Below are 25,055 nucleotides of genomic sequence, written 5' to 3'. Positions count from 1 at the left end.
TACATAAAGACTGGAAGTAAATTCGACACACGGGTGCAAAATCAGTAGTTGGATACAGAGGTGCATGGGGAATAAGAGGGAGGCCTACCACCTAATGGCACGGCGACCCTGACACCGTCTAAACTGGTTTGAATATTTAGTTCGGATGTGAATAAGGAAGGGGGATAACTGCTGTTGTGGGCAGTGAAGCGGTGCACTTGTGGAATGACGAAAAGGCTATATCCTCCGCGTAATGAAAGATGTCTATGACTGATATTGTCGAGCTGGGTGACCGCCACGACCCCTCACACAAAGCATCTGGGCGGGATAACACGACCAGGCTGCCGTACACTTTCACAGATTGTTCACTGCCACAGATCGGGGGATGATCGACACAATAATGATTCAGTTCGTGAAATTTATTTCCGGAGGTGTATTCTTGAACTTGTGTTTGCTAGCCATTACAACGTCGGGTAATTCAATGTTATATTGCAGGGAAATAATAAATTGTGTCTGAAATACGAGGAAAAAAACCAGTTTGCCTTGGGTTTTATCAGAGACCATATGGTCTCTGGTTTTATGCAAAATAAATCTTGCAAAAAAAATCAAAAATATTGTTTAGTTCCTTGAATATATGCCTTGATTCAGTAACCGCGCATACTCCAGCCTGCCTTGCAAATCTATCCGCCTACGAAGCGATTTTCTCTTATATGCATGAAGACGTTTAAATATTGGGCGTCTCTTGCATCAGGCGTCCTTGTCCTGAGTATTCTGCCAAACGCATTTAAGATAGAAAATATAGGTCTATTTCTGATCGATTAGAAAATGAAAAATATACAAATGCAAGTAACTGAAAAAAATGTAACTGATAACTGTTTTAATTTTTTTTTTATAGATCAATTACATTTTTATGCATAGTCCCTCGCCTGTGCACACAGGAGGAGAACTGATCATCGTGGTTCTCTTTCAGAAGTAAATACTTATTGTCCATGAACTGTAATTTGTTATTTTGCTTGTTTAACACTGCACTCAACAATATTCAGCTATATGACGGCTGTCTGTAAATAATCCAGTGATTGACATCATGAGCATCGATCCAAGCAATTGAGATACAATGACATCCGTCAACCAAGTCAGCGAGGCTGACCCCCCCGATCCCGTTAGTCGCCTCTTACGACAAGCATAGTCGCCCTTTACGTCAGGCATGCATGGGTTGCTGAAGACCTATTCTACCCCGGACCTTCACGGGTCCCATTAACTGTAAACATAGTGAACATCGTGTCAGTATTTATTTATTTTGGCATTAACAGAGTGACCAAACAATATATTCAAAACCCATGCTTGCCGTAAAAGGCGACAATGCTTGTCTTTTCAGGCCACTAACGGGATCGGGTAGTCAGGCTCGCTGACTTGGTTGATATATGTTTTTCTATTGCAATTGCGTTTTTCGATGCTTATGATAACAATCACTGGATTGTCTGGTCCAGACTCGATTATTTACAGACCGTCATAATACAGATGAATATTGCTGAGTGCGGCGTTAAACAACAAACAAAACAACCAAAGAAACAAACTTTATTCCAAATACATTGATGTTGCTCAAAACATTGATATCTCGACCTTTCCAAGTGCGGTCAGGATGGTCATAATAATATTTATTTTGTACATCAACCCAACCGTACGTAAACATATCATATACAATGGGTGAAGCTCATTTCTGGTGTCCCCCGCCGTGATATTGCTGGAATATTGCTAAAAGCGGCGTAAAACCATACTCACTCACTCAAAAGCGGTCAACTGATGAAGAGACCCTGGGACGTCGATAGGATAGATACGGTGGTTGGTATCCTAAGATTGTCACGTTTTCATCAATGGTGTTTAGTTTCGAAAATACGCACCGGAAGTAGCGTGTCTCAGGAGAGACAAGTCCGTATACATTTCCTTGGGGGTTTCTAATAGAGGCTTCATGTTCATAAAAATATCTGTAAACAATTTATAAAAAGTATGGCTTGAAGTTATAACATCTGAATCGTGTCTCGAGGCGAAGGTGATCGAAGACTGTTTGTTTATTGTAAGCTGACCATGTCAGTGATGCTTGCAGTTGTTTGATTGGTTAATGAAACAAACATTACGAATGTTTGGTTAAATGATTACTACAAGGTGCAACTATGTGAATTATGTTAGCATAAAATTTTGACCCCAGCACCGAACAGCTTTGACGATGAAACAGGAACTTGTTATATGCACAGCAGTCTCGCTATTGCTCGTGTAAACAGAAACTCCACCAAATGTATGGGCATAGTTCTGTGGAACAGGGGTTCGACATTACCGCTGCCCGACCCCCGAGTCAAGCAACATTCTCAAGTCGAATGAGTTCATTCACTACCGGAGCTGCACTGTGTTAAAGTTTGTTTGTTGTTTAAAAGCCACATTCAGCAATATTCCACGGTCTGTAATTAGTCGAGTCTTCACCAGACAATCCAGTGTTCAGTATCATGAGCATCGATCCACGCAATCGGGATGCGATGACATGCCCCAAGACGGCAAGTCTGACCACTCGATCCCGTTAGAGCATGGGATTTTGTTTTGTAACAAGATATTTTTTTCAGCTTCGGTTTCAAAACTAGATATTATTTCAATTAAGGCTATGAGCCAAAAAAAAAATTTTTTCTAAATACACATTGCAACAATGTAATTCATTATAAGCATAACTATAGTTTCCAAGAATTTTCTGAGGCAATTTATCTTTCATCCAGAATACCAACTGGTCGGCTCCTTATGGTGATTATATGAAGCGGTTGGTTGGTCCTATATTTCATAGTCGAAACATAATCCCGTGGTGAAAAATGATTTTCAAAAAGACATATCTGTTCGTTTGATTTAATCATATAGGTAAATATTCACATGCGAGCCAATTATCTGTATTTATTAACAATTCGTGTTTTGGTCAACATGGTCAAAGGAAACTCTAAATCAAACTTCACATCTTCTGAAAGAGAGCTTTTGGGGGACACGGTGGCCCAGTTGCTTAAGGCGCCGCAATTTGCCACGAGGAGTTGCGTCCCTTGGGCACGCATGAAACTTATGATCGTGGTTTCGAATCCCAGTTTCTGGGTTTGTCAGCACCATACCCGTGCTCGTGGGTTTCACCATAGTGGTAAACGCCTGAGACCTGCATCACTTCGGGCTTTCCTTTCACATGAAGCTGATATAACTGGAATAATGTTCCAAGCGGCGTTAATCCCAACTCACTCACTAAATATCATGTTCTAATGCTCATGTCTCTGCACGATGTATGCGCCGAATCTCTTTGAGTCCTACCACATCGTTAGCTGCCAAAGTGGAAAACAACATAACGTATGTCGAGGTTATGAAAACTGGAAACGTTTTTGACATGCCATTTTGCACGATTAATCGGCTAATACCGATAACACATTGAATGAATGAATGAATGAATGAATGAATGTATTGAACTTGGGGCTGCTAATCCCCATGAGAGACCGCCTCCGTGGTCTAGTGGTAGAGCGTCCGCCCGGAGAGGGGAAGGTCCTGGGTTCGATACCCCGGCCGCGTCATACCAAAAGACATTAAAAGATGGTACTTGTTGTTACCCTGTCTGGCGCTCGGCATTAAGGGGCTAAAACAAGGACTGGTCGGCTCGGAGTCAGTATACTGTGTCTGAGTGGGAAAGTCATGTTAAACTGCGGCATGGTATCTCAGTGAGCGAGCACTTTTAATCGGCATCAGTCCGGACCAACACACACACGCACATGCACGTCACTATATAAGTGCAATAATCTTGGACGCGACGTTAAACCCCATTTCACCTCACCTCACCTAATCCCCATGAATAGTGAGACATGGTTGTTTTGAAGTTTTGTTCACGGAAATAAAGCCAACAATGGCCGACTTATGACTTGACAAGTCCCAGGGAGCGCCCAACTCTCCGATACGCTGATACGGTGAGGTTGATGAACTAGACTACCACCTTGTATAATCCCTCCTCTGTGTTGGGGATTTACCCCCGTGTCACCTGCCCCGTACACCTGTGAGGGCTAGGGTTTCACCGTGTGCCCTCCAGACACCGGGGTCGCGGGGAGTGAGAACGTTCAAGCACTAAGTGTACGAGTAATGATCGAGCTGGATGTGCTTGATACCTTTGTGCGAGGCCGTTCTGGGCCAGGATCGCGAAACACTCTGCCCACCCTGGAACACAACACGCGGAATTATGTCCCCCAAACTATCAGGTGTTGGTCGCTGCTGACATATAATAAGGGGTGCAGGTGAATTGTTGCGGTTTTATTGATGAAACGTACACAAAATCGTGTCATGAATTACTTATGCGAGTTGGTTTTGAAATAAGTGGTTTTCTTTGCGTACTAATAATCCCATTTGGTCAATACAGTGTATCTTTTATGAGTCATATGGTCTCTGTTCTTGTCCATGTAGAGCGTCCACCCGGAGAGCGGGAGGTCCGGGGTTCGATCCCCGGCCGCGGTAAACCAAAAGACGTTTAAACATGATAATTGTTGTTACCCTGTCTGGCGCCCGGCATTGAGGGGCTAAGATAAGGACAGGTCGGCTCGGAGTTAGTACACTGTGTGAGTTGGATATTCATGTTAAACTGCGGCATGGTATCTTAGTGGAGTTCAGGCGGCTCAGTCGTCTAAGGCGCCGCGATTCGCTGTGCAGAGTTGCGTCACTTGGGCATGCCAGAAACCTATGATTGTGGGTTCGAATCCCGGTTCGCCCCAATTATGTTTCTAGGTTTGACAGCACCATACCCGTGCTCGTGGGTTTTCACCGAAGTGGTTACCGTCTGAGACCTGCATCACTTCGAGCTTTCCTCCCACATTAAGCTGACACGCCGCGATATAACTCGAATACTGTCAAAAGTGGCGTTAAACCCAACTCACTCACTCACTCAGTGGAGTCCGGACTAGAACAAGCAGCGACAAACACACGTGCATTCACGTCGCTATTTAAGTGCAATAATCTTTCACCCCACCTCTGTTCTTGTTCAGGTGAGAAACGAGTAAAGAGGTTTTTTTTCATTTTACAGTCAGTAAACCTGCCAGATTTTTGGAGCATGTGGTAGGCGAACACATTTGGGAACTCGGTGTCGCTTGTAGCAGATCATGTGACATGTGAACAGGGTGCTGTTTTGTAACTGTTTGTGTCCTGAAAAGGGTCACACCACCACGGGTTCCTATCAGTCAGTCACACACCAGGTCCATTCAAGTTCTTCAACGGTGTCTGTGCTAAGATATTTTCTTTTTCTGCTTTACTTCAAAGCAAACCCCGAAATGAACGTTTTCGGCCCTTTCGTTTCACGTCTTCTCGTTTTCGTCCAGGGGGAGCCACCATCGCTGGAACCCATTGTCCCGCACCCCGTGTGTTAATGTAACAGCATATTATACCATAACATTCTTTAGAGAGGATTGTCAGCATTTTCGTGTGAGGGCAGTCACCATGGGCATCCCCGTGGGAGACTCCCCCACCCCGCCACACCACACATCCTTCTCCTCCATGTCATAAAACCTTGCATATCCTCACCCTTGTCGCTTCAGAGAGGACCTACGGCCCCTACCGTGAATGTTTAAATATGTTAATTACTGTGAGGTTTCGTTGGCAAGATAACATCATATTCAGCGACCATTAGACAACCCTAAACGCTCACAGGCTCAACGGCTTGTCCGGGAAATTCTTTTGTTACCGGTATGTACATTACGTAAAGGGGGCATCTCAAAAGTTGCTGAAGACAACGTTTTCAATTCTTGACTATGATTTAAGTATTTACAATATAGCGTTTGTCGTTTGTTTTTATTCAAATTAGACCCAAAGGTAATATATTTCACCGTTTCCAAGATCGATCTGAGACCAGTCGGGTAGCCTAGTGGTTAAAACTACACGACACGTCGACACGCCGAAGACCCGGGTTCCCGACATGGGTACAATGTATGAAGCCCATTTTGACACGGTCCCTGTGTCGTAGCCCCTCCTCATCACCCCTGTGTGGGCCGGTGTATAATAAGGATAGATAGCATCAGTCCCGTCTACCTGCTTGTTTGCAACAAGTCTACATCATATGCCCCGAGACAGGACTGCGCAGAAAAAAATGCCCTGATCAAAGGTTTGAAATGTTTTTGAATGTGACCTTGGAGGTCAATGCGATCCGTTTGGTGTTTAGGCTTTGGCGTGATTCCTCATGTTTGAAGGTGTAAGTCAAGTCAAAGTTTATTATAAAAAAACAGTCACCGTGGTACATAGATACGTACTTCGTATTCATACATGCGCGTCGGGTATCCCAGTGATTAAAGCGTTCGCTCGTTTGCTGGAATATTGCGGCGTGTAGACCACAAAACATGTTTCAGTCATGATGAACATATACTAGTCTGTCTCCCAGAGAATAAATAATAGATATTATTTATGCAGGATTTAGGACAACTAGAAATGTAACGAAAGGAAAATATGACTTTGTTACGTGTCGATTCCCATATTGAAACAATAAGTTAACCAAGAAATATGCACGTAAAAGAATATATTGTAAAACCAACTAGCAGCCAACAAACAACCAACAATTGGTATACAATCAACGATTGTAATATAAGATTAACCAGGTCTACAAACCAATACAAATGACTGCACAGCAATTACAAATTACCAAAACAATGGGTTAAGCTAAGGTCAGACTATTGGATTGTCGGGGGTGATCATTTTGAGAGAATTTGGAGAAAGACTGTTTTGTCCCTAACAAAATGTCTGTGTCTAATTACGTGTTTTAATACAACGTTCATAGACACAATTGTTTGATAGTCATTTCTTAGAAGTTGGCGGCCGACAACGTTGACACATTTTATGGATATCAACTGATTTACTCTACTGCTATGGCCATGTTTCGATGTAGATCCTTTTACCGTTGTCAAGCAAGACACTATTATGGCGGCTTTTCAATATAGATCCTTTTACCGTTGTCAAGCAAGACACTGTTATGGCGGCTTTTCTATATAGATCCTTTTACCGTTGTCAAGCAAGACACTGTTATGTTGATGTTTCGATATACATCCATTTACCGTTGTCAAGCAAGACGGTAAAAGGATCTATATCAAAACGCAACCATAAAAATACATTAGTGAGTTAGTATGGTTTTACGCCGCTTTTAGCAATATTCCAGCAATATCAAGGCGATGGACACAAGAAATGGGCTTCACACATTGTACCCATGTCAGGAATCGAACCCGGGTCTTTGGCGTGACGAGCGAACGCTTTAACCAGTAGGCTACCCGACCGCCCTAAAAATCCATTAAAGAAGTTCCTATCCATAATTTGTGTGTATTTTTACATGGGACCCGTGAAGATCCGGGTAGAGAACAGGTCTTCAACAACCCATGCCTGCCGTAACTGGCGATTATACTTGTCGTAAGAGGCCACCAAGGTAAGAGGCAACCATGCTTGTGGTAAAAGGCGACTGACAGGATCGGGTGGTCAGGCTCGCTGACATGGTTGATGCATGTTATTGTACACCAATTGCGTGGATCGATGCTCATGATATCAATCTGGGTTGTCTGGTCCAGACTCGATTATTTAAAGACCACCGACATATAGCTGGAATATTGCTGAGTGCGGCGTTAACCAACAAACAAACACATCAAAACTCTTACATGGACACACGTCAAGGAAACCACAGCATCAAATTCCACGCGCCTTCCAGTGTTGGCACTCTACCACTACGTGCCTGGTTTCCAAAGACGGTGCATTCAAGTTCGCTTCAGCCGTGTTGCATTCTCTTGACTTCACTCCATCATCAATATCTCATCAAGGCAGCCCGCTATGTCGGCACTTGTCTAAACTGTTTACACTCTGAAAGAGTTACCCCGCTTGTTATGCGATAGTTACGATATGGACCACCAGGGTAATTACAGATGCACGCTGGGACTTACAGAGAAGGAACTGCGACCCCGCTGAAAGGTTGTGTTCCGCCTGGTGGTAATGCAATAACGTGGAAGCAAAATACGAACACGTGAAGCTAATGTGTGTTGCCAGTCGAATGCAAGCTTGCACGTGTTGACTGTAGAAACACATCGGGGGAAACTGCAGAAACACATCGGCGGAATGACAATGAAAGTTTGATGTATCGCGTTATCGCGGCAGTAAAACTTCGTTTGAACGGAAATTCCTCATTGTGGACAGTTACTTATTTCTTGTTTTACGCCGCACTCAGCAATAATCTAGCTATATGAAGTAGATCTGTATTTCTAATCGAGTTTGGACTAGATAATCTACGCAGTTGGGATACGATGACAAGCATCAACCAAGTCAGCGAGCCTGACCACCCGATCCTATCACTCACCTTTCACCTCAAGCATAGTTGCCTCTAAAGGCAAGCTTTGGAGACCTATTCTAACCCGGATCGAATTCATGATTTGTTAATCCGGAACGTTTCACTTTGTCTGGATTAACGGGTTTGCAATGTAGACCGTAAACTTACAGGGAGAGGTCGGGTAGCCTAGTGGTTAAAGCGTTCGCTCGTCACGTCGAAGACCCGGGTTCGATTCCCGACATGGGTACAATGTGTGAGGCCCATTTCTGGTATCCCCCGCCTTGATATTGCTGGAATATTGCTAAAAGCGGAGTAAAATCAAACTCACTCACTCACTCACACTCACTTAAAGATTTTTGTGTGAGGGATGTATTTTGATGTGTTATGATTTGGGTCTTCGGATATACTATACGAAAATATTTCCTATCCCCTGTCACGAGTTGAGGGAAACACGAGACTCCTGGAATTACCTATTTGTTATATACTTTTTGTTTAGTTGTCTAAAAAGAATTGAGGTATAATGGCGCTTTGCCTCGAAACGAACAGACTCGGTTGACGAGTTGAATGCGAAATGTACAGTTTATAACGAAACATTTTCAAGAGAATAAAAAACGGCAAGAAGCTATATTTACTCAATAAGTGACCATCTGTCGATATTCTGCCTTGTCAACGTCAAACTAACGTAAAAAGGACGTCAACACTTTGTGTGCGGGCGAGACACTTATGAAATGGGGAGACAGTTTGAGGGTAGGGAACTCTTGTATGACAATAGTTCCGTCAAAGTGTTGTGTTCACTGCAGTGAAATATCAAGTGGTATTTACACTGCAGTGACAATATCACATTTCTCGACTTCGGAAAACTCTGAAGTATGTAATAAATAGTTAAACCCCTTGTGTATGATACATTTTAATTAAATTTAGATATCTCTGGTACATGTCAAATATCACATGTAGCGCATGCGCTGTATATGTGTATATGAAAGGTACAGATAATATTTTGCATACTTGTCTGTTTTATGTCTTTCCCTTAATTAAAACGGTACATTTCATCCAGCATGTTTCATTTCAGTTTAGATCTTTGCATTGCGGTTCAAGTGTTGCCTAGCCGTGCTCGTATTTAATGGTTGATGCGCTTAGCTAATACAGAACACTTAAATAAGGTTAAATATTCTTTGCTAACCCAATTCCCATACAAAAAACATTGAACTAATACAGTGCTGTCTTGCTACGGCTCGATGAGATTATATGTAGTGTATGGCAGTGACAGTTGAAATTGTACCTATTTTTATTCAGAAGGAAGAGTACGTAAACTTGCGAGATGCCCGCGCCAACGTTACCGGTCCGAGCACGGATACGCATCACTTTGTCGGAGATCAGGTATTCTGCATGTAGTGAAGTGCGCCTATCAACACGCTAGCTGGTGTAGTTATATCATCCTCGTGAGTCGAGGGCGTGTGATGTATTGGCAGATGTTTCAGCAGGAGTTGTTGACGTAATTAGAAAGACGTGATTTGCTGCGATGCCCCTGTTAAAATGTTTCACTGCCTAACCACATTTGCGTTAATGTCCGCATGTATATTCACTTGCATCTGCTAAGTTAACACTGTCAGTTGACGTATCATTGTAATGGATTACGTCGTAATTCTATAAATGTGACGCTACTGCATGGATATAAAGGTGACACGCTTGCATTTATTCTCTAACCTTTCACCTCGCAACTTCTAAGATATCTCCGACATGTATACTAGAAACAGGTGGCCTGACGTCAAAAGCGCCACAATTTGCTCACCAGAGTTGCGTCCCTTTGGAAGTTCCAATGGTTGTGAGTTCTGTTCCCAGATTCGTCACGATTACGATTCTTGGTTTGTCAGCACCATACCTAGCCTGTTGTTGTTTTTTGTTGTTTTTTACAAAATGACACGCAGGGGTGTGACTGAAATAATGTCCACAGCAGTGTTAAACCCAACTCACTCACTCACTAACGTGTACACGGATATTCATCTTTCATTCTGGAATATTTGTTGTTTTTAATATCACGTTACAAATTTTCTTTGTACATCAAGTATGGCCGTCCATATCTTAGCATGTGGTAGCACAGTGCTTAAAGCATTGACGCATCACCTTGAAGACCCTGATTTGATTGTCTATGTTATGCATCTGTATGGATAACAGTATACAATTCAGGGGTAGTATCAGTATGGTAGGAACTCTAACCTGCAGAATAACGTCCACTATTAACTTTATACGGCTACCACCTAATTACTGTATACACTGCTGCAACCATGATACTCGATAACGACTCTAACCAATACAGGTTGGTAAATGAGAAAGGGAGTGGGTGATTGAAACACAGCCAGGTGACTAAGAACATAGCCTGGTGACTGAGAAATGGGAGAGTTGGCTGGGAACATAGCTAGCTGACTGAGAAATGGGATAGGTGACTGAGAAATGGGATAGGTGACTGTGAAATGGGATAGGTGACTGTGAAATGGGATAGGTGACTAAAAAATGGGATAGGTGACTGAGAAATGGGATAGCTGACTGAGAAATGGGATAGGTGACTGAGAAATGGGATAGGTGACTGTGAAATGGGATAGGTGACTGAAAAATGGGATAGGTGACTGTGAAATGGGATAGGTGACTGAAAATGGGATAGGTGACTGAAAAATGGGATAGGTGACTGAAAAATGGGATAGGTGACTGTGAACACAGCTATGTGACTGTGAAATGGGATAGGTGACTGAGAAATGGGATAGGTGACTGAGAAATGGGACAGGTGACTGAGAAATGGGATAGGTGACTGTGAACACAGCTATGTGACTGAGAAATGGGAAAAGTGAAATGTCACTTCAGCGCGCCTGACCACCCGATCCCGTTAGTCGCTTCTTACGACATAGTCGTTGCTGAAGACCTATTCTAACCCGGATCTTTACGGGTTGAAGAATACAGATTGTGACGGAGAATAGAGATAGGTGACGGAGAATACAGATAGGTGACGGAGAATACAGATTTGTGGTAGGAATACAAATTGAAGACTACATGGGCATACTTCTTGATGACTAGGAATAGAGATGGGCGAACTGGAAAATGTGTCCTACTTAAACTAATAGCTTATGATCTCGTTAAACGTCGCTGCCATGAGCTATTACAGTTAATAAGATATAATGGCGCTGCGCCAGAGTTTGCGGAAGAGGCCGCTTACTAATGATCTCGCAGAATAGTACGCCTCAAGCTGTCATTGTGGTGCACCATTCAAGGCTTCATTAAATCAGCTTGAAAACTACCAAACCCATTTAAGATTTTAAAAAATGGCTTTGCTACTTTAAATAGACAGTGCGAAATAAGATGAAACGCTAAGAATGGCGTTCAAAACATTTTTTTAATTGAAGTTCGGACCACACAAAGTTTTCCTTAATAGTGTTGCTTCATGTCGGATATTACGTATCTCTTTGTGCCGCCAGTCTTTTCCCTTGTATTTATCCATTAGTATTGACTAACGTTTCACAACAACAAATCTTGATGATATCTATGAGTCGAACATTGTATGCGATTGGCCCGAGATTTGTCTGCACCTTGGCGTATGATTTCACCAATGTTAAAGGTTTTCACTTTGAAGATCCGGGTTAGAATTTCTTCAGTAACCCCTGCTTGTCGTAAAAGGCGACTGACGTGATCGGGTGGTCAGGCTCGCAGACTTGGTAAATGCATGTCATCGTACCCCAGTTGCGGCGTTAAACAACAACAAACAAATATCAATGTGCGTAAGCACCTACAACCATTTCTGAATTTCCCAAAGCTGACACGCCGTGATTTAACTGAAATTTGATCAAAGAAGCTTTAAGCTTTAACTCACTCATCCAACCATTGTTACACCAGGATGTAGTTCTCTGGCTTTCACAACTGGCGTAGCACGACGTTATACATCTATTACACGGTGGGACACGTAAAGGCTTTTAAATCCCGCTCTTGTACATCACAAGTCAGAAGGCTTAAGTTGTTACGTACACATGAGGGGGTACTCCAAAAACCATCCATTATAAACGTGTGTGGCCCTAGGAAGGCCATTAAGATGCTTTCTTCAGTTGGAACTTTGTTTTGAAGTCGTTCTGCCCCTCACATCTGCATCAAGGAAAGCTTTCATTCATACAATAAAAAAACAACAATTTCATGATTTTAACAAGTTTTAGAGAAGGGTTTTCAGTAGTATTACACGATTTGAGAAGTATGTTTGGCACAATTAGTTCATGTCCCAAGAGGGAAGCAAGCCTAGTGTAGTTTTTCTTTCTGTACTTTATGATTGAATTATTTGATGTATTTTCTATTCACAGCGAACAAGCGGTCCCATCTTCGTCATGAACGTGACAGAACGTTTTACTTTGACTTCAGCGAGGTTGCTATCGGCGAACAGGTGTCCGGTTCTGAACTCCGGCTGTACAAAGAACGTGCGCACCGAGGGCATTACCGCCACCAAGACTTCCACATTGAGCTGTTCCGAATGAAACAAGGTCGTGACCCCGAGTATGTAGATCCTGCAGATTAGTGTCATAACTCACTGAGAATCGATCCCTCTCTATTGTAGTGTGTGAAAATGCGATAATTTTTATCACATTTCCTTAATAAAAACAAATACCTGCCAGAAAGAATTACTAGACAACGCTTAGTCGCTAAAAATATATAATTGTGATAGAAAAATAACTCCATTTAAATTAACAAGGAGCCCGCGTGAGATTTGAAATTTCAGGAAAATCTAATGATAAGGGATTAAACTTGCTTCATGTAAGGCTGTTATGTTACAGAAAGGGCTTGGCGGATGGAAAAATATTACGGTTCAAGGACTGTGAGGCAGACTAAAGATTACTGTGAAACATAGTTTACCATACGTTTCCACACCCGTGAATGGGTTAATATAGGTCTTCAGCAATCCACGCTTGCCTAAAAGGCGGCTATGCTTGTCGTAAGAGGCAACTGACCAGATGGGGTGGTCAGACTCGCTGACTTGGTTGATGCGTGTCATCTTAGATCGATCTCATGGTGTCAGTCACTGGATTGTCAGATTATTTACAGACCGCTGTCACATATATGGAATACTGCTAAATATGCCGCGTTAAATAACAAACACAAAAATAATTTTTTTCTCGAAATTGCAGTGACCAGGCTATTAATCGCATTAGAAAAGCCAATATTGTACAAGACAATCACCTATCGCGGTACACTTCGACCCTCGTGTTTATCGTGTTTATGTTATGTCTGCTTGTTTACGACAAGTGTTAGAGATAAGTTCATGAACGTTATTGTTCCAGAGATAAAGTTTTGGAGTCGGAACTAAATACTACCATAAAGGGAGATTACCGAGGATGGCTTCGTTTAAACGTGACCGGAGCGGCGGAGAAGTGGACACGGAATCCAGGTTCAAACCTCGGCCTCTTCATGAAAATCACCGGATCTAGAGGTAAGCTATGTGTATTTCGACAGTAAGGTCGTGTTACACTAATGGGAAACATGAAGCATTCATTTTGTCATGTTATGAGGGGACCATTGCACGATATGCTGGTTTAGAATGACTTGATTCAAATGTGCTGGGACTTCCAGTTGATCCAAGTGTAGTCCCCCTTTAAGGAGCCCTATGCCACCCCCAGAGTTCCTTGCGGCCAACCTGGTACCTTTGCCACAGCCCAGCGAGATGGGACGATTCGTCACATCTTACACTGTCCATTCAAGATATTGTATATGTCTTTTTATCTGTTATACTTTTGACGAGTCAATACATTAGGTAAACAGATCATGAAGCAAACAAATCAGTCGAAAAGCATTTGTACCGTGGATCTTATCTATAGTGGGCCATCATCCTAGTAATTACTTCACGGCACTCACGGTTACGTTTCAGAGCAGATATTTAAGTTCTATAAAGGGGTTTTCAATAATTTTTCAAAAACCTCCTTGAACTAAGAATATTTAAATTGCAAGGAACCGTGTCATTTTTTAGCCAAACAAGCAATTCATTATTGTGTTTATGGTTCAATGAACCGAAACAAAATAGGCCACGCCCAGTAGCGGACTGGTGTTTACTGATTGGCTGATAATAAAATGGGCGAGGTTAGTGTCACATTAATGCCCCCAACGACGTCACTGATTCGTATTGCTGTCTACAGGATATTTTTAATGTAAATGATAAAAGAAGCAGTCTGTGAAGTAAGCATTGTTAACGCATTTATTTAGAAGAATTGACTTTCAAATATAGTTGCGTTTATGGAATTGCGCGGATTTAAACATTATGCACACACGTGTTTACGCCTTCTATCTCCATAAACGCAAACGCATAATGAAGTCAATTAATTCAATTCATATTTCAGGTCAGGATGTGGATCCAAGACCAATTGGCATAGTGGGACGGCGGGGTTCAATGGCCAAACAGCCGTTTCTAGTCGGGTATTTCCGGATGGATAGCGAACTGCACGAACGACGTCGCCGTTCCACGCGACGGCGGTACCGCCAAGACGTCACCTACGCAGACCAGCCGTCCTACCCAGGCAGTAAGTTGTTATGCTACCCTAAAGATCCGGGTAGACAAGAAGTCTTCAGGCACCCATGCTTGTTGGAAGAGGCGACTAGAGGGATCGGGGTGATCAGGTTGATACTGATTGGTTTATGCATGTCATCATATCCCAATTGCGTAGATCGATGCTCATTATGTGAGTCACCGGATTGTCTAGCCAAGACTTGATTATTTACAGACCGCCGTCATACAGTTTGGATATTGCTGAGTTGGGGGTAAAATATACAGACCGTCCTCATAGTACGGCGTTGAACAAGAAACAAACAAAGAAATTCGTTATGAGTAATTAATTGTTTTCTTTCGTTTTCAAAACTCCTTCGCCTCATGGATTTCTATAATGAACAGAGTTCATGAATGTTTAAGATTATGGCGTCGTAGAATGTTAATAGTTGTAGAAGTCTGAGCCTTGTTATCTGTAGAACATAAGCAAAGATAATACTAGTATTTGGATACAAATCTTGAGCCTTATCTCCAAGGTTTATGCCTGCAAACAGTGTATCATATCACATCAGTGCATTAACTATGCAGAAAGTGTATCATGACATATAGAAAAAGATCAATTCAAAATTGTGGTTGTGGATATAAGCTGTCGAATATACTGAGCAATCGGTCGTCATCCCCTGTAGAGTCTTAGCAAGATCCTGATTTCACACTTCAAAATAGTTCCAGCAGATGGATAAAGAATGGAAGGAACAAGTTTCTGTGTTTGTAAATTAAACATTCAAAAAGTTGTCATTAGCTTTTTAGCTCACCTGATGTCATGTGTATTTTTGCTAAATGCTTCTTCTTCTCCTTCTTTACGTTTCTTCCCACCAGTGACATTTGAATGTTTTCAAGATGATGGAAGCTGATTTTCAATATGGCCGCCACGGCAGCCATATTGACAAATTGATATATGTGGCAATTATAAAGCCATTTTCTGTTCAGGTTGTAATGGGATGTAGTTAGTAGGGCACATACGTTCCGTTTTGCACCATATTTTTAATATTGACCTTGATGTGACAAAGATCTCAAATTCTATCAAAATGCATTTGCTGTCCTACAAACGTACTCTCCAAAAAATGCCAGTCTGAGGAAGCCGATTCACAACTTTGGCATGTGTGTCATTCCTCAGTCGTTATGCATATATTTGCATCAATGCTGATTGCAACATTTTGTAAAATTGCTCTGATTGACAGTATAAAGTGTTGACTACATATCAAGGAGAGTTAGGGTGGTGGCACTACATTGTGATGACTTGAAAGCTTTGTGCAAAGGTAGCAAAGCGACTTAAATACTCGCCTGAGGGTTGTGCTCAATGTGACTGTAGGCTATGGCGTGACATGTAGTTTGAGGTGACATTGCTTGTTACATTTCAGACTTTCCAAGGTTCCAGCGAAAGGCCTGCCAACGCAGAACACTGTACGTGAGCTTCAGAGACCTTGGATGGCAGGTGCGTCAATTGTCCTTTTGGCAATAAGTTGATTCGTTTCTTCAGACTGATTTGTCCAAAAAGATGAGCTGGTAGATGATTATGAAAAAAATGTTACATTTAAACGATCATAAAAAGAAAATGATAATAATGATTTAAATATTGTGTTTTTTCCTTGTTTCGCGAACCTTATATGTATTGTCCTAGACTCTAATGAAAATTGCATGAGTTGTTATATGTTAAGAGTTCTCCGAATGATTTTTAAATGTTACTTCGTTGGAAGTGAAGCTTATGTTAATCGTGGTTATGTTGAAGCTTCAGATGTTTCTAGGAACTGAACTACATAAATATCGGATGGTTACCATGTTTGGTACCGCCTCGGTGGCTCAGTGGTAGAGCGTCCGCCCGGCCGCGTTATAGCAAAGACGTTAAAATATGGTACTTGTTGTTACCCTGTCTGGCGCTCGGCATTAAGAGGCTAGAACAAGGACTGATCGGCTCGGAGTTGGTATACTGTGTCTGAGTGGGATATTCATATTAAACCGCGGCATGGTATCTCAGCAGATCATGTGACATGCGAACAAGGTGCTGTTTTGTAACAGTGTGTGTCCTGAAACGGGTCACACCACCATGAGTTCCCAAGAGTCAGTCACAATACAAATTCTTCAACGGTGTCGTTGCTAGCTCAATGGGCTAGCACTATAGAATCGGCATTAGTGTGGACTATTACAAGCACACACACACACACACACACACACACACACACACGTACACGTGCATTCATGTCGCTTTATAAGTGCAATAATCTTAAACGCGACGTTAAACCCTATTTCACCTCACCATGTTTGAACAGGACATTTGTTCGTCACCGTTGCGTGGTTCGTTGCTCATGCTGTAAATCAATGGCAAGAGGCGATCAATCCCAGGCCTCCGTGATAACCTTATCGGGATTCCAGATCAGAATAGGTTAACAGTACCTTATGATTGTCGTAAGAACAGACACAAGTTGGATCAAGTGACCTGCTCCTCAGACTTGGCTGATAACGACCCACCCTACATGTGTCACGATGACGTTGGTTGTCATTTGGGGCTCGATAATGTTCATGTCAACGTTATATTGCTGAAACATACTGACTGGTGTGCAGCCACGCTCACATACTTACTTAATACACAGTCCCATCAGATCCACAATGATACATCTCCATCCAATACACAAATAATCAGGGCGTACTGTCATAAGAGTGAATGAGTGTTTCAGGGTTAACGCGGCTATGAACCGTATTCCAGATTTATTATGGCATGTCAGCTTCACAGGTGATGCAGGTCTTAGAGGTTTTCCATTTTGGTGGAACCCACCAGCTCTGGTATGGTGCTGAGAAACCGGGAAACATAATCGTGGCGAACCAGGATTCGAACCCACGACCATGGGTTCCTGGCGTGCCCAAGGGACGCAACTCTGCATAGCGAATTGCGGCGCCTTAGACGACTGGGCCTCCCAGTTGCCTGAGAATGTTGCAATCATTGACTGAGTAATCCCTAGTTGAGGGGCTACTGATAGGGACGGCTTAACAAGACGGTCAGAATTCAACATGAATCACTTTGTAACAGCCACGTGAGTGACGGCAATTAGTCACATGTATGTATCTGTTTAACATGACTGTGTTGTCATGCTGTGCCATCAATAACATCTACCCAAGGCCCGCCGATATCGATTACCGCCGCGGTACAACCTTCCGCAGTGTTTACTTAAACTGCCACCGTTTTACTGTTTGGCAAATAGTATTAGAAACGCCAAGAAATAATTTCATTCATGACTTGGCTCGAACAGTTTCGACCGACTCTGACGCAACCTAATGGGACATCCATCATCTTTGATCAATAATATGCAGCGCCCTCACCGCCAGCTGGGGTACGCCAAGTGCTTATCAAATGAGTTATGGTAGAGAGACCTAAGTCAGTTGTCAGAACGTGCTCAATTTGTCATTCCGCGCCGCACTCTCCGACTAGTGCTTTTAAGCTAGAGCTAATCTCAAAGAAAACTAATATTCTCTGAATGTTTGATTACTTGCTTGTTAGATTTTAACGTAAGGCCGTTGCGTTTGTTGAAGTAGTATTTTTTTCAAAACAGCACGCACGATGGTATCCAGTTACGATAAAGAAAGTACATGTCTGAATTGCGAGAACTGGAATATTTGGGATAACACGGTCCCGCCACAGGGCGTGGACTTGGGATATAGACTAGAGGTATTGGTTGTGTATGGAAACTTGCTCAAACACATAAGACCCGAAAAACCGGGGTAGAATAGGTCTTCAGCAACCCATGCTTGTCTTAAAGGCGACTATGCTTGTCTTAAAGGCGACTATGCTTGTCTTAAAGGCGACTATGCTTGTTTTAAAGGCGACTATGCTTGTCTTAAAGGCGACTATGCTTGTCGTAAGAGGCGACTAACGGTATCGGGTGGTCAGGCTCGCTGACTTGGCTGATGCATGTCGTCGTATCTCAATTGCATGGATTGATGCTCATGATATCAATCACTGGATTGTCTGGTCCACAGACCGCCGTCATTTTGCGTGCGGCGTTAAACAACAAGTCAAATCAAAATCAAACACACGATAGAGTGTAACGTTAACGCATGATGATTACTGTAGTGCTATTACATGAGTGATGTGTAATTATATAAAATAGGAATAGGAATAATGTCATATTTAATTAGTGCGATATTGGAATACAAAAGTAGCAATTTGTAAACTCAGTAGTAGAAAACAGTATCCTTGAAGTAGTGACGGTATGGTTGACTTGAAGTGGGAGAGGGCGGTCGGGTAGCCTAGCGGTTAAAGCGTTCGCTCGTTACGCCGAAGACCCGGGTTCGATTCCCGACATGGGTACAATGTGTGAAGCCCATTTCTGGTGTCCCCCGCCTCGATATTGCTGGAATATTGCTAAAAGCGGCGTAAAACCATACTCACTCACTGAAGTGGGGGATGAAAGTGCAAAGGTCACATACTACCCTCTTTTTGTTTTGAATTAAGGCAAAACCTTTTTAGAACCTTTCCAGTTGGAATCTAGGCATCTTTATTCGCCCAGCAGCTGGCCGCCGCTATCATCAACTCGGTGTCTGTGTGTGTTGTGTTCAGGGCAGGTGCATGTGTTACTTCAGTGCAACTCCATGCCAACCGATAAACGACTCATTTGCTGCTAATGCTTAGCTGGTATTAGTTAAACGATGAAGCTCTCTTGTGGTGACTGACATCGCACCCCTTCACCTTTAAATCGGGAATGGATTGTCTTTGAAGTTGATGTTTGGTATTTGGAATGAAATGAGTGAGTGAGTATGGTTTTACGCCGATTTTAGCAATATACCAGCAATATCACGGCCGGCTTTACACATTGTATCCATGTCTGGAATCGAACCTTGGTTCTCGGCGTGACGAGCGAACGCTTTAACCACTAGGCTACCCGACTGCCCCTGGAATAAAATGGATTAGGAAGTTATTGATTGCTAGATATAGTATTACCAAAACTATAATTCGCTAAATTGTCTTTTTTATAATGATAAGAAGACAAGGAAGAATCTGTTCATTTTCAGGAAATTAAGAAATCTAGACTTGCCAAACTATTATAGACTTGCATGGGTATTTTTGTTTCAGGGTCTGTGACCAATTATTTGTCATTTTGCACATCTTTTTAAATAATTTTAGTCCAGATTCGGACGTGTTTAACTCTACACAATAACGCACGCGCGCGCACACAAAAAATACTCCACCACTCTTATCTGACTCGCACAAGCACAGCACAGTACACAACAGTTTCTAGACTGCCTTGTAGTCCATGATAAACAGTTATGTATAAGTTTGAAAAAAGCCTATAAAGGAGACCTGGAGTATTAAACCTCATTTGTTCTTAGAGCTGAGGGGATGCGTGTAGGCTGATAGAGCTGAGGGGATGAGTGTAGGCTGATAGAGCTGAGGGGATGCGTGTAGGCTGCTAGAGCTGAAGGGATGCGTGTAGGCTGATAGAGCTGAGGGGATGAGTGTAGGCTGCTAGAGCTGAGGGGATGCGTGAAGGCTGCTAGAGCTGAGGGGATGCGTGTAGGCTGCTAGAGCTGAGGGGATGAGTGTAGGCTGCTAGAGCTGAGGGGATGCGTGTAGGCTGCTAGAGCTGAGGTGATGAGTGTAGGCTGCTAGAGCTCAGGTGATGCGTGTAGGCTGCTAGAGCTGAGGGGATGAGTGTAGGCTGCTAGAGCTGAGGTGATGCGTGTAGGCTGCTAGAGCTGAGGGGATGAGTGTTGGCTGCTAGAGCTGAGGTGATGCATGTAGGCTGATAGAGCTGAGGGGATGAGTGTAGGCAGCTAGAGCTGAGAGGGGATGAGTGTAGGCAGCTAGAGCTGAGAGGGGGATGCGAATGCAATGGGTTGTTGCGTTATAAAATATATTCTCTGGGGTCTTACGAAACTACTTCGAAACAGCATGGTCCTGTTGTTCATTTGCTAAGATTCCTAATGATATTTTTCAGGACTGGATTATCGCCCCTGACGGTTACTCGGCGTTCTACTGCGATGGAGAATGTGCCTTCCCCCTCGGAGCTCACATGAACGCCACGAACCACGCCATTGTTCAGACTCTTGTACATCTCATGGATCCCTTCATGGCCCCCAAACCTTGCTGTGCTCCCACCAAACTCACGGCAATATCCGTCTTATATTTCGACCATAACTCGAACGTTGTGCTGAAAAAATACAAGGGGATGATAGTAAAGGCATGTGGCTGTCACTGAGATACGAGACTCACGCTGGTGTAAACTCACATGGGCCCATTGGTGTATAAAGCTTTCTCGGTGTGCATAAAACTCGATTTCTGTGGATGCTGTTCAAGAGGACAACGTGACCTTTTCGTAGCCTCTATTGATCCGTGGATGAAGACTGCGTGAAAGCCAGTTGCACCAGCTAAACTGACGTCAACTTGACAATCCAAAACCAGGGCTGACAACCGATTATTAAAACAACGTCATGTGTGACAGTTTTTCAGTTTCAACCTAAAAACGATCGGCTACAAAAGAACGCTGAACAAATATAGCAGGTTTCCAAATTCATGGAATATGTGCTGGTAGGCTCTGTCGTCGCTGCAACATGGCAGTTAGTTTTATTGCCAAAGAAAGACGAACACATGTAGTAAAACACGAAGGCCGTTGTCATGAAATTCCAAAGATGCTTATGCCATGCTGAAGAATCGTTGCAAAGCTTGACCACTATTTGTTCTGAAGATCCCGTCTCTGTTGAATGATGGCTTGTGTCGACTGGAACACATTGTGATTCCTGGGAATATTAACAAGGGCATACTTCTGCGAGAAAACTGTTCATATTTCTGATATTTACAACACGCCGACATTGATGTACTGTAGATAGGGCTTAAAGGAGCCACCGTGGTACCGGTACCGGTATCGATTATTGAGGTTTTGTATCGATACCAAGCAACAAGTGGATACATATGTGGATGTCATGTTTTGAGGTACATTTTCTGACAATACCTAAAGGCATTAATTTTTTTGCTTCATCTTTACGATAATGGTTTAAGTGTCGTCCAACCGTTTTGTGATGGAATAGACAGTTAACAAAAGTGGGTGTTCATGTGTCGTATCCTGATGTTACTATCGTGACAAAGTGTAACGCCAGGGAGGATGTACAGTGGTTTTACACTTTGATATGTTGGTATGCTATAGGTATAAACACGAACATCTGTACGGCCGCGTGTCGTGTCTCAATGATGAACATCGCATACAGACTCTGACAAAAATAAACCCAAAGAGACGTACTGTACTAAGATACCTGCTTATGCTATTCTACTCAACTTTTGTTAAGGATACAGATAGTTCATATTGTAATGAAACCCGAATGACGCTCACGATAAACACGAACACTTAACGTGAAGCTAAAGTTCCATAGTAATACATCGAATACTATTCGTGAATTTACATCGTTTCCATTGAAATTTCAAATATTATCAGTCAAACTGTTTCAAAGCAATCGTTCACATTCAGTCCGTACCTGAACGCTCTGTATATTCCTATCACACAGCGGCAGTATTTCGCCTTCGATTTATTATTAAGTAAAGAAAAAAACAATGTCGTCCCTTAATGCCAAGTTTATAGAAATGAAAAATATATCTACGGTAAGGTAATGTCATAGCGTTACTTACGCAAACATTGCCCATGTTCGACACGTGACATTCTCATGTAGCTATCTTTTCTTTCTTTTTTAAAACAAACGGCAATTTTCCATTTTCCAACTGATGTACATATCTTAATTATATGGTTGAACAGAATCTTCTTGGCTATTAACTGTGTGACGGGAATTGCCCCCCCCCCCCCTACAATCTTACATCGTTAGATCGTTATAAATCTACTTTGAGTGATGTCTCGCAGAAGAAAGTATAAGAGTTAGATATTTCCCTTCAACCAATAAAATCTGTATCAGTCTCGTGTCAAATCTACATCCGTCAAATTTGACGTGTAATGGCTATTGTGGAGCTTAATGGACAAGGATTTTTGTCAACGTTCCACAACGTTAGCAAGGAGTTTCTTCACAAGAGTAATAAATAAAATAATAAATATAAAATATTTAATTACATAATCACGGATAGTCAATGTGCATCAGGTTTTATAATCACTTACATTTGGAATTACGCATATATCAAACTAAATTTGTGAATTTATGTCGTTTTATTTTCTCGTTACAGTTTTTGTTTAATACTAAGTAAATAATGGAAAATGGATGGGTAGAATGTATAGATAAGTGTGGTGTATGTACACACTGATACCATGTAACTGATCAAGATTATGACATCCACTATAAAGGACAATATTTGCTGTAGTGCTGTAGACAGGCTCTGAGCATCCATACAACGCTCCGATGATCAATTAGAACACTACTTCAGAGTAGGTGTATTTTGTAAATATTTTGCTTGAAAGAGTGTTCTGATTCATATATAATTGAACAATGCTTCCGGAATATGCATTTCTATGTTACATTATGAATAAGTGCAATTTCTCATCTTATTGTATATATTTGTAAGCCTGCAGAAACATCGCTGGCTTTTAGTGGCGAGCTACAAAAAAAAACATTTGCATGATTAAGTACGTTATGAGAATGTCATTTGTTGGATATTTGTAGCTACTGTCCACTGGAATCGTGCTTACCAACAGTCACCATGTTTTTATCCAAACTAAAATACAGAAAAAAGATGTTTAGTTAATGTAACAACGTTTTCTGGCTACTGGTCAGACAAGAAGTGGGTCACGTGACCGCCACATTGACAGCCATAACGGTATGAGTCCAATGCGTAAGAATGTTAAGAACTTCTTTTACAGAAGATATAAAATATTCATAGCAGTTTCGTGAAATGTACGGTCGCTCTGCATCGATCTGAGACTCTCCGTGCTACGAATACTGTAGCTCTAAAAATGAAATAATGTTGATCGTTATCAAGGCTGCAGATGTTGGGTGGCTGTGTGGTCAAAGCGTTCGCTCGTCACGCCGAAGACCCGGGTTCGATTCCCGACATGGATACAATGTGTAAAGCCCATTTCTGGTGTTCCCCGCCGTGATATTGCTGGAATATTGCTAAAAGCGGCGTAAAACCACACTCACTCACTCACTATTCAGTTCAACGGACCGACCAGCACAAACGAGCATGATAGAATTCCAACTTACATTGATTTTTGCTTCAAAGCTGCCGTTCATTGACAAGTGTAATACGTTTCTATTCATGTAATATTCATTTCACATGGGGTAGGTTGGTTTAAGTGTTCACTCGCCACGCCGAAGCCCCGGGATTCCCAACATGGGTACAATGTGTGGAAACCATTTCTGGTGTCTACCCTCCCCCGTTCTGTTACTGGACAATTGCTTAAAGTGGCATAAGACCACTCTCACCCACACATTACCTATGGGATATATTATTCTTAAAACTATGTTCAGTGTTTTTGAAATCACCCGTCAAGAACGAAATATAATGGTTTCGAATACAATTTTAACACCACCTGTAAATTATATCTACTTGAAACCAAACTACGCGAAGGTGTGATAGGATATTTTACCCTAAACATCCTTGAAAATAATCTTTTTTTCAGATCGATAATATATGATAAAGGCCGTTGAATTATTTCAGAAAGATAGAAATTGTTGAGTTGAGTCTGACGAGGCAAAATAAAAATCGGCTTCGCATTTTCTCAAAAGTATTGCTCTGGTCGATCCGCGCAGCCTTCAATAGCCACCAATAAATGGCCGATCATGTACTCTCTGTATTCAGTGCTTGGGTACCGGCAGCTCTGTCAACACACAGTACACATGCTGGGCTAAGCTGCTACAAGACATGCTACCTCTCTGTGTCAAGCACGCTTCTTATGATCGAATAACACAATTTAAAAGTATTATCTTGAGCAAAGGGATCAAATTATCTTGTGTATTTGTTTGCAAATGATGTATACATATCTTTTATGACATACGAGCATTTATGTATGGTTGTGTTATTTAACGTTCCTGTTTGAACTAGATTCTGAATAAAATCAATCAAAACTTGTTGTGTATCGTTATATACTATCGTCCATTTCAATCTGACGTCTAACTTGTCGACCTTAAGGAGGAGACAGGCGGTGGCAGATCTCTTGTAGGCTGCGATTGGACGACACCAAACATGGCAAACATATTGGTCCTCGGTATCTAATGAACGCAAAGAGCAGCATACGCGAAGTAAGTTTAACATCACCAAACTGTGATTATACATTTTATCGCCCTAAA

At 42.2% G+C, this 25,055-nt stretch overlaps 1 protein-coding gene across 2 annotated transcripts in view; it reads left to right on the top strand.

The window, feature by feature from the left end:
* Window positions 1-24,836, top strand: part of LOC124131688 (bone morphogenetic protein 7-like) — a 40,542-nt gene extending 15,706 nt beyond the window's left edge. Inside the window, exons 2-7 of one of the 2 annotated variants that reach the window (XM_046495139.2) lie at window positions 9,593-9,676; window positions 12,628-12,817; window positions 13,600-13,748; window positions 14,650-14,829; window positions 16,211-16,284; window positions 20,777-22,027. In XM_046495139.2, the coding sequence (XP_046351095.1) occupies window positions 9,593-9,676; window positions 12,628-12,817; window positions 13,600-13,748; window positions 14,650-14,829; window positions 16,211-16,284; window positions 20,777-21,037 (938 nt within the window). In that variant the 3' untranslated portion in view covers window positions 21,038-22,027. Of the gene's footprint in view, window positions 1-9,592; window positions 9,677-12,627; window positions 12,818-13,599; window positions 13,749-14,649; window positions 14,830-16,210; window positions 16,285-20,776 lie in introns of both variants that reach the window. The other variant, XM_046495140.2, reaches the window with a different exon arrangement.
* Window positions 24,837-25,055: the final 219 nt, after the last annotated feature.

Source organism: Haliotis rufescens, unplaced genomic scaffold, assembly GCF_023055435.1.
Source record: "Haliotis rufescens isolate VD_foot unplaced genomic scaffold, xgHalRufe1.0.p SCAF_1, whole genome shotgun sequence".
NCBI classification, from domain to species: Eukaryota; Metazoa; Mollusca; class Gastropoda; order Lepetellida; family Haliotidae; genus Haliotis; species Haliotis rufescens.
The sequence above is the reverse complement of the archived record's forward strand: the minus strand, read 5'-3'. Positions and strand labels throughout refer to the sequence as shown.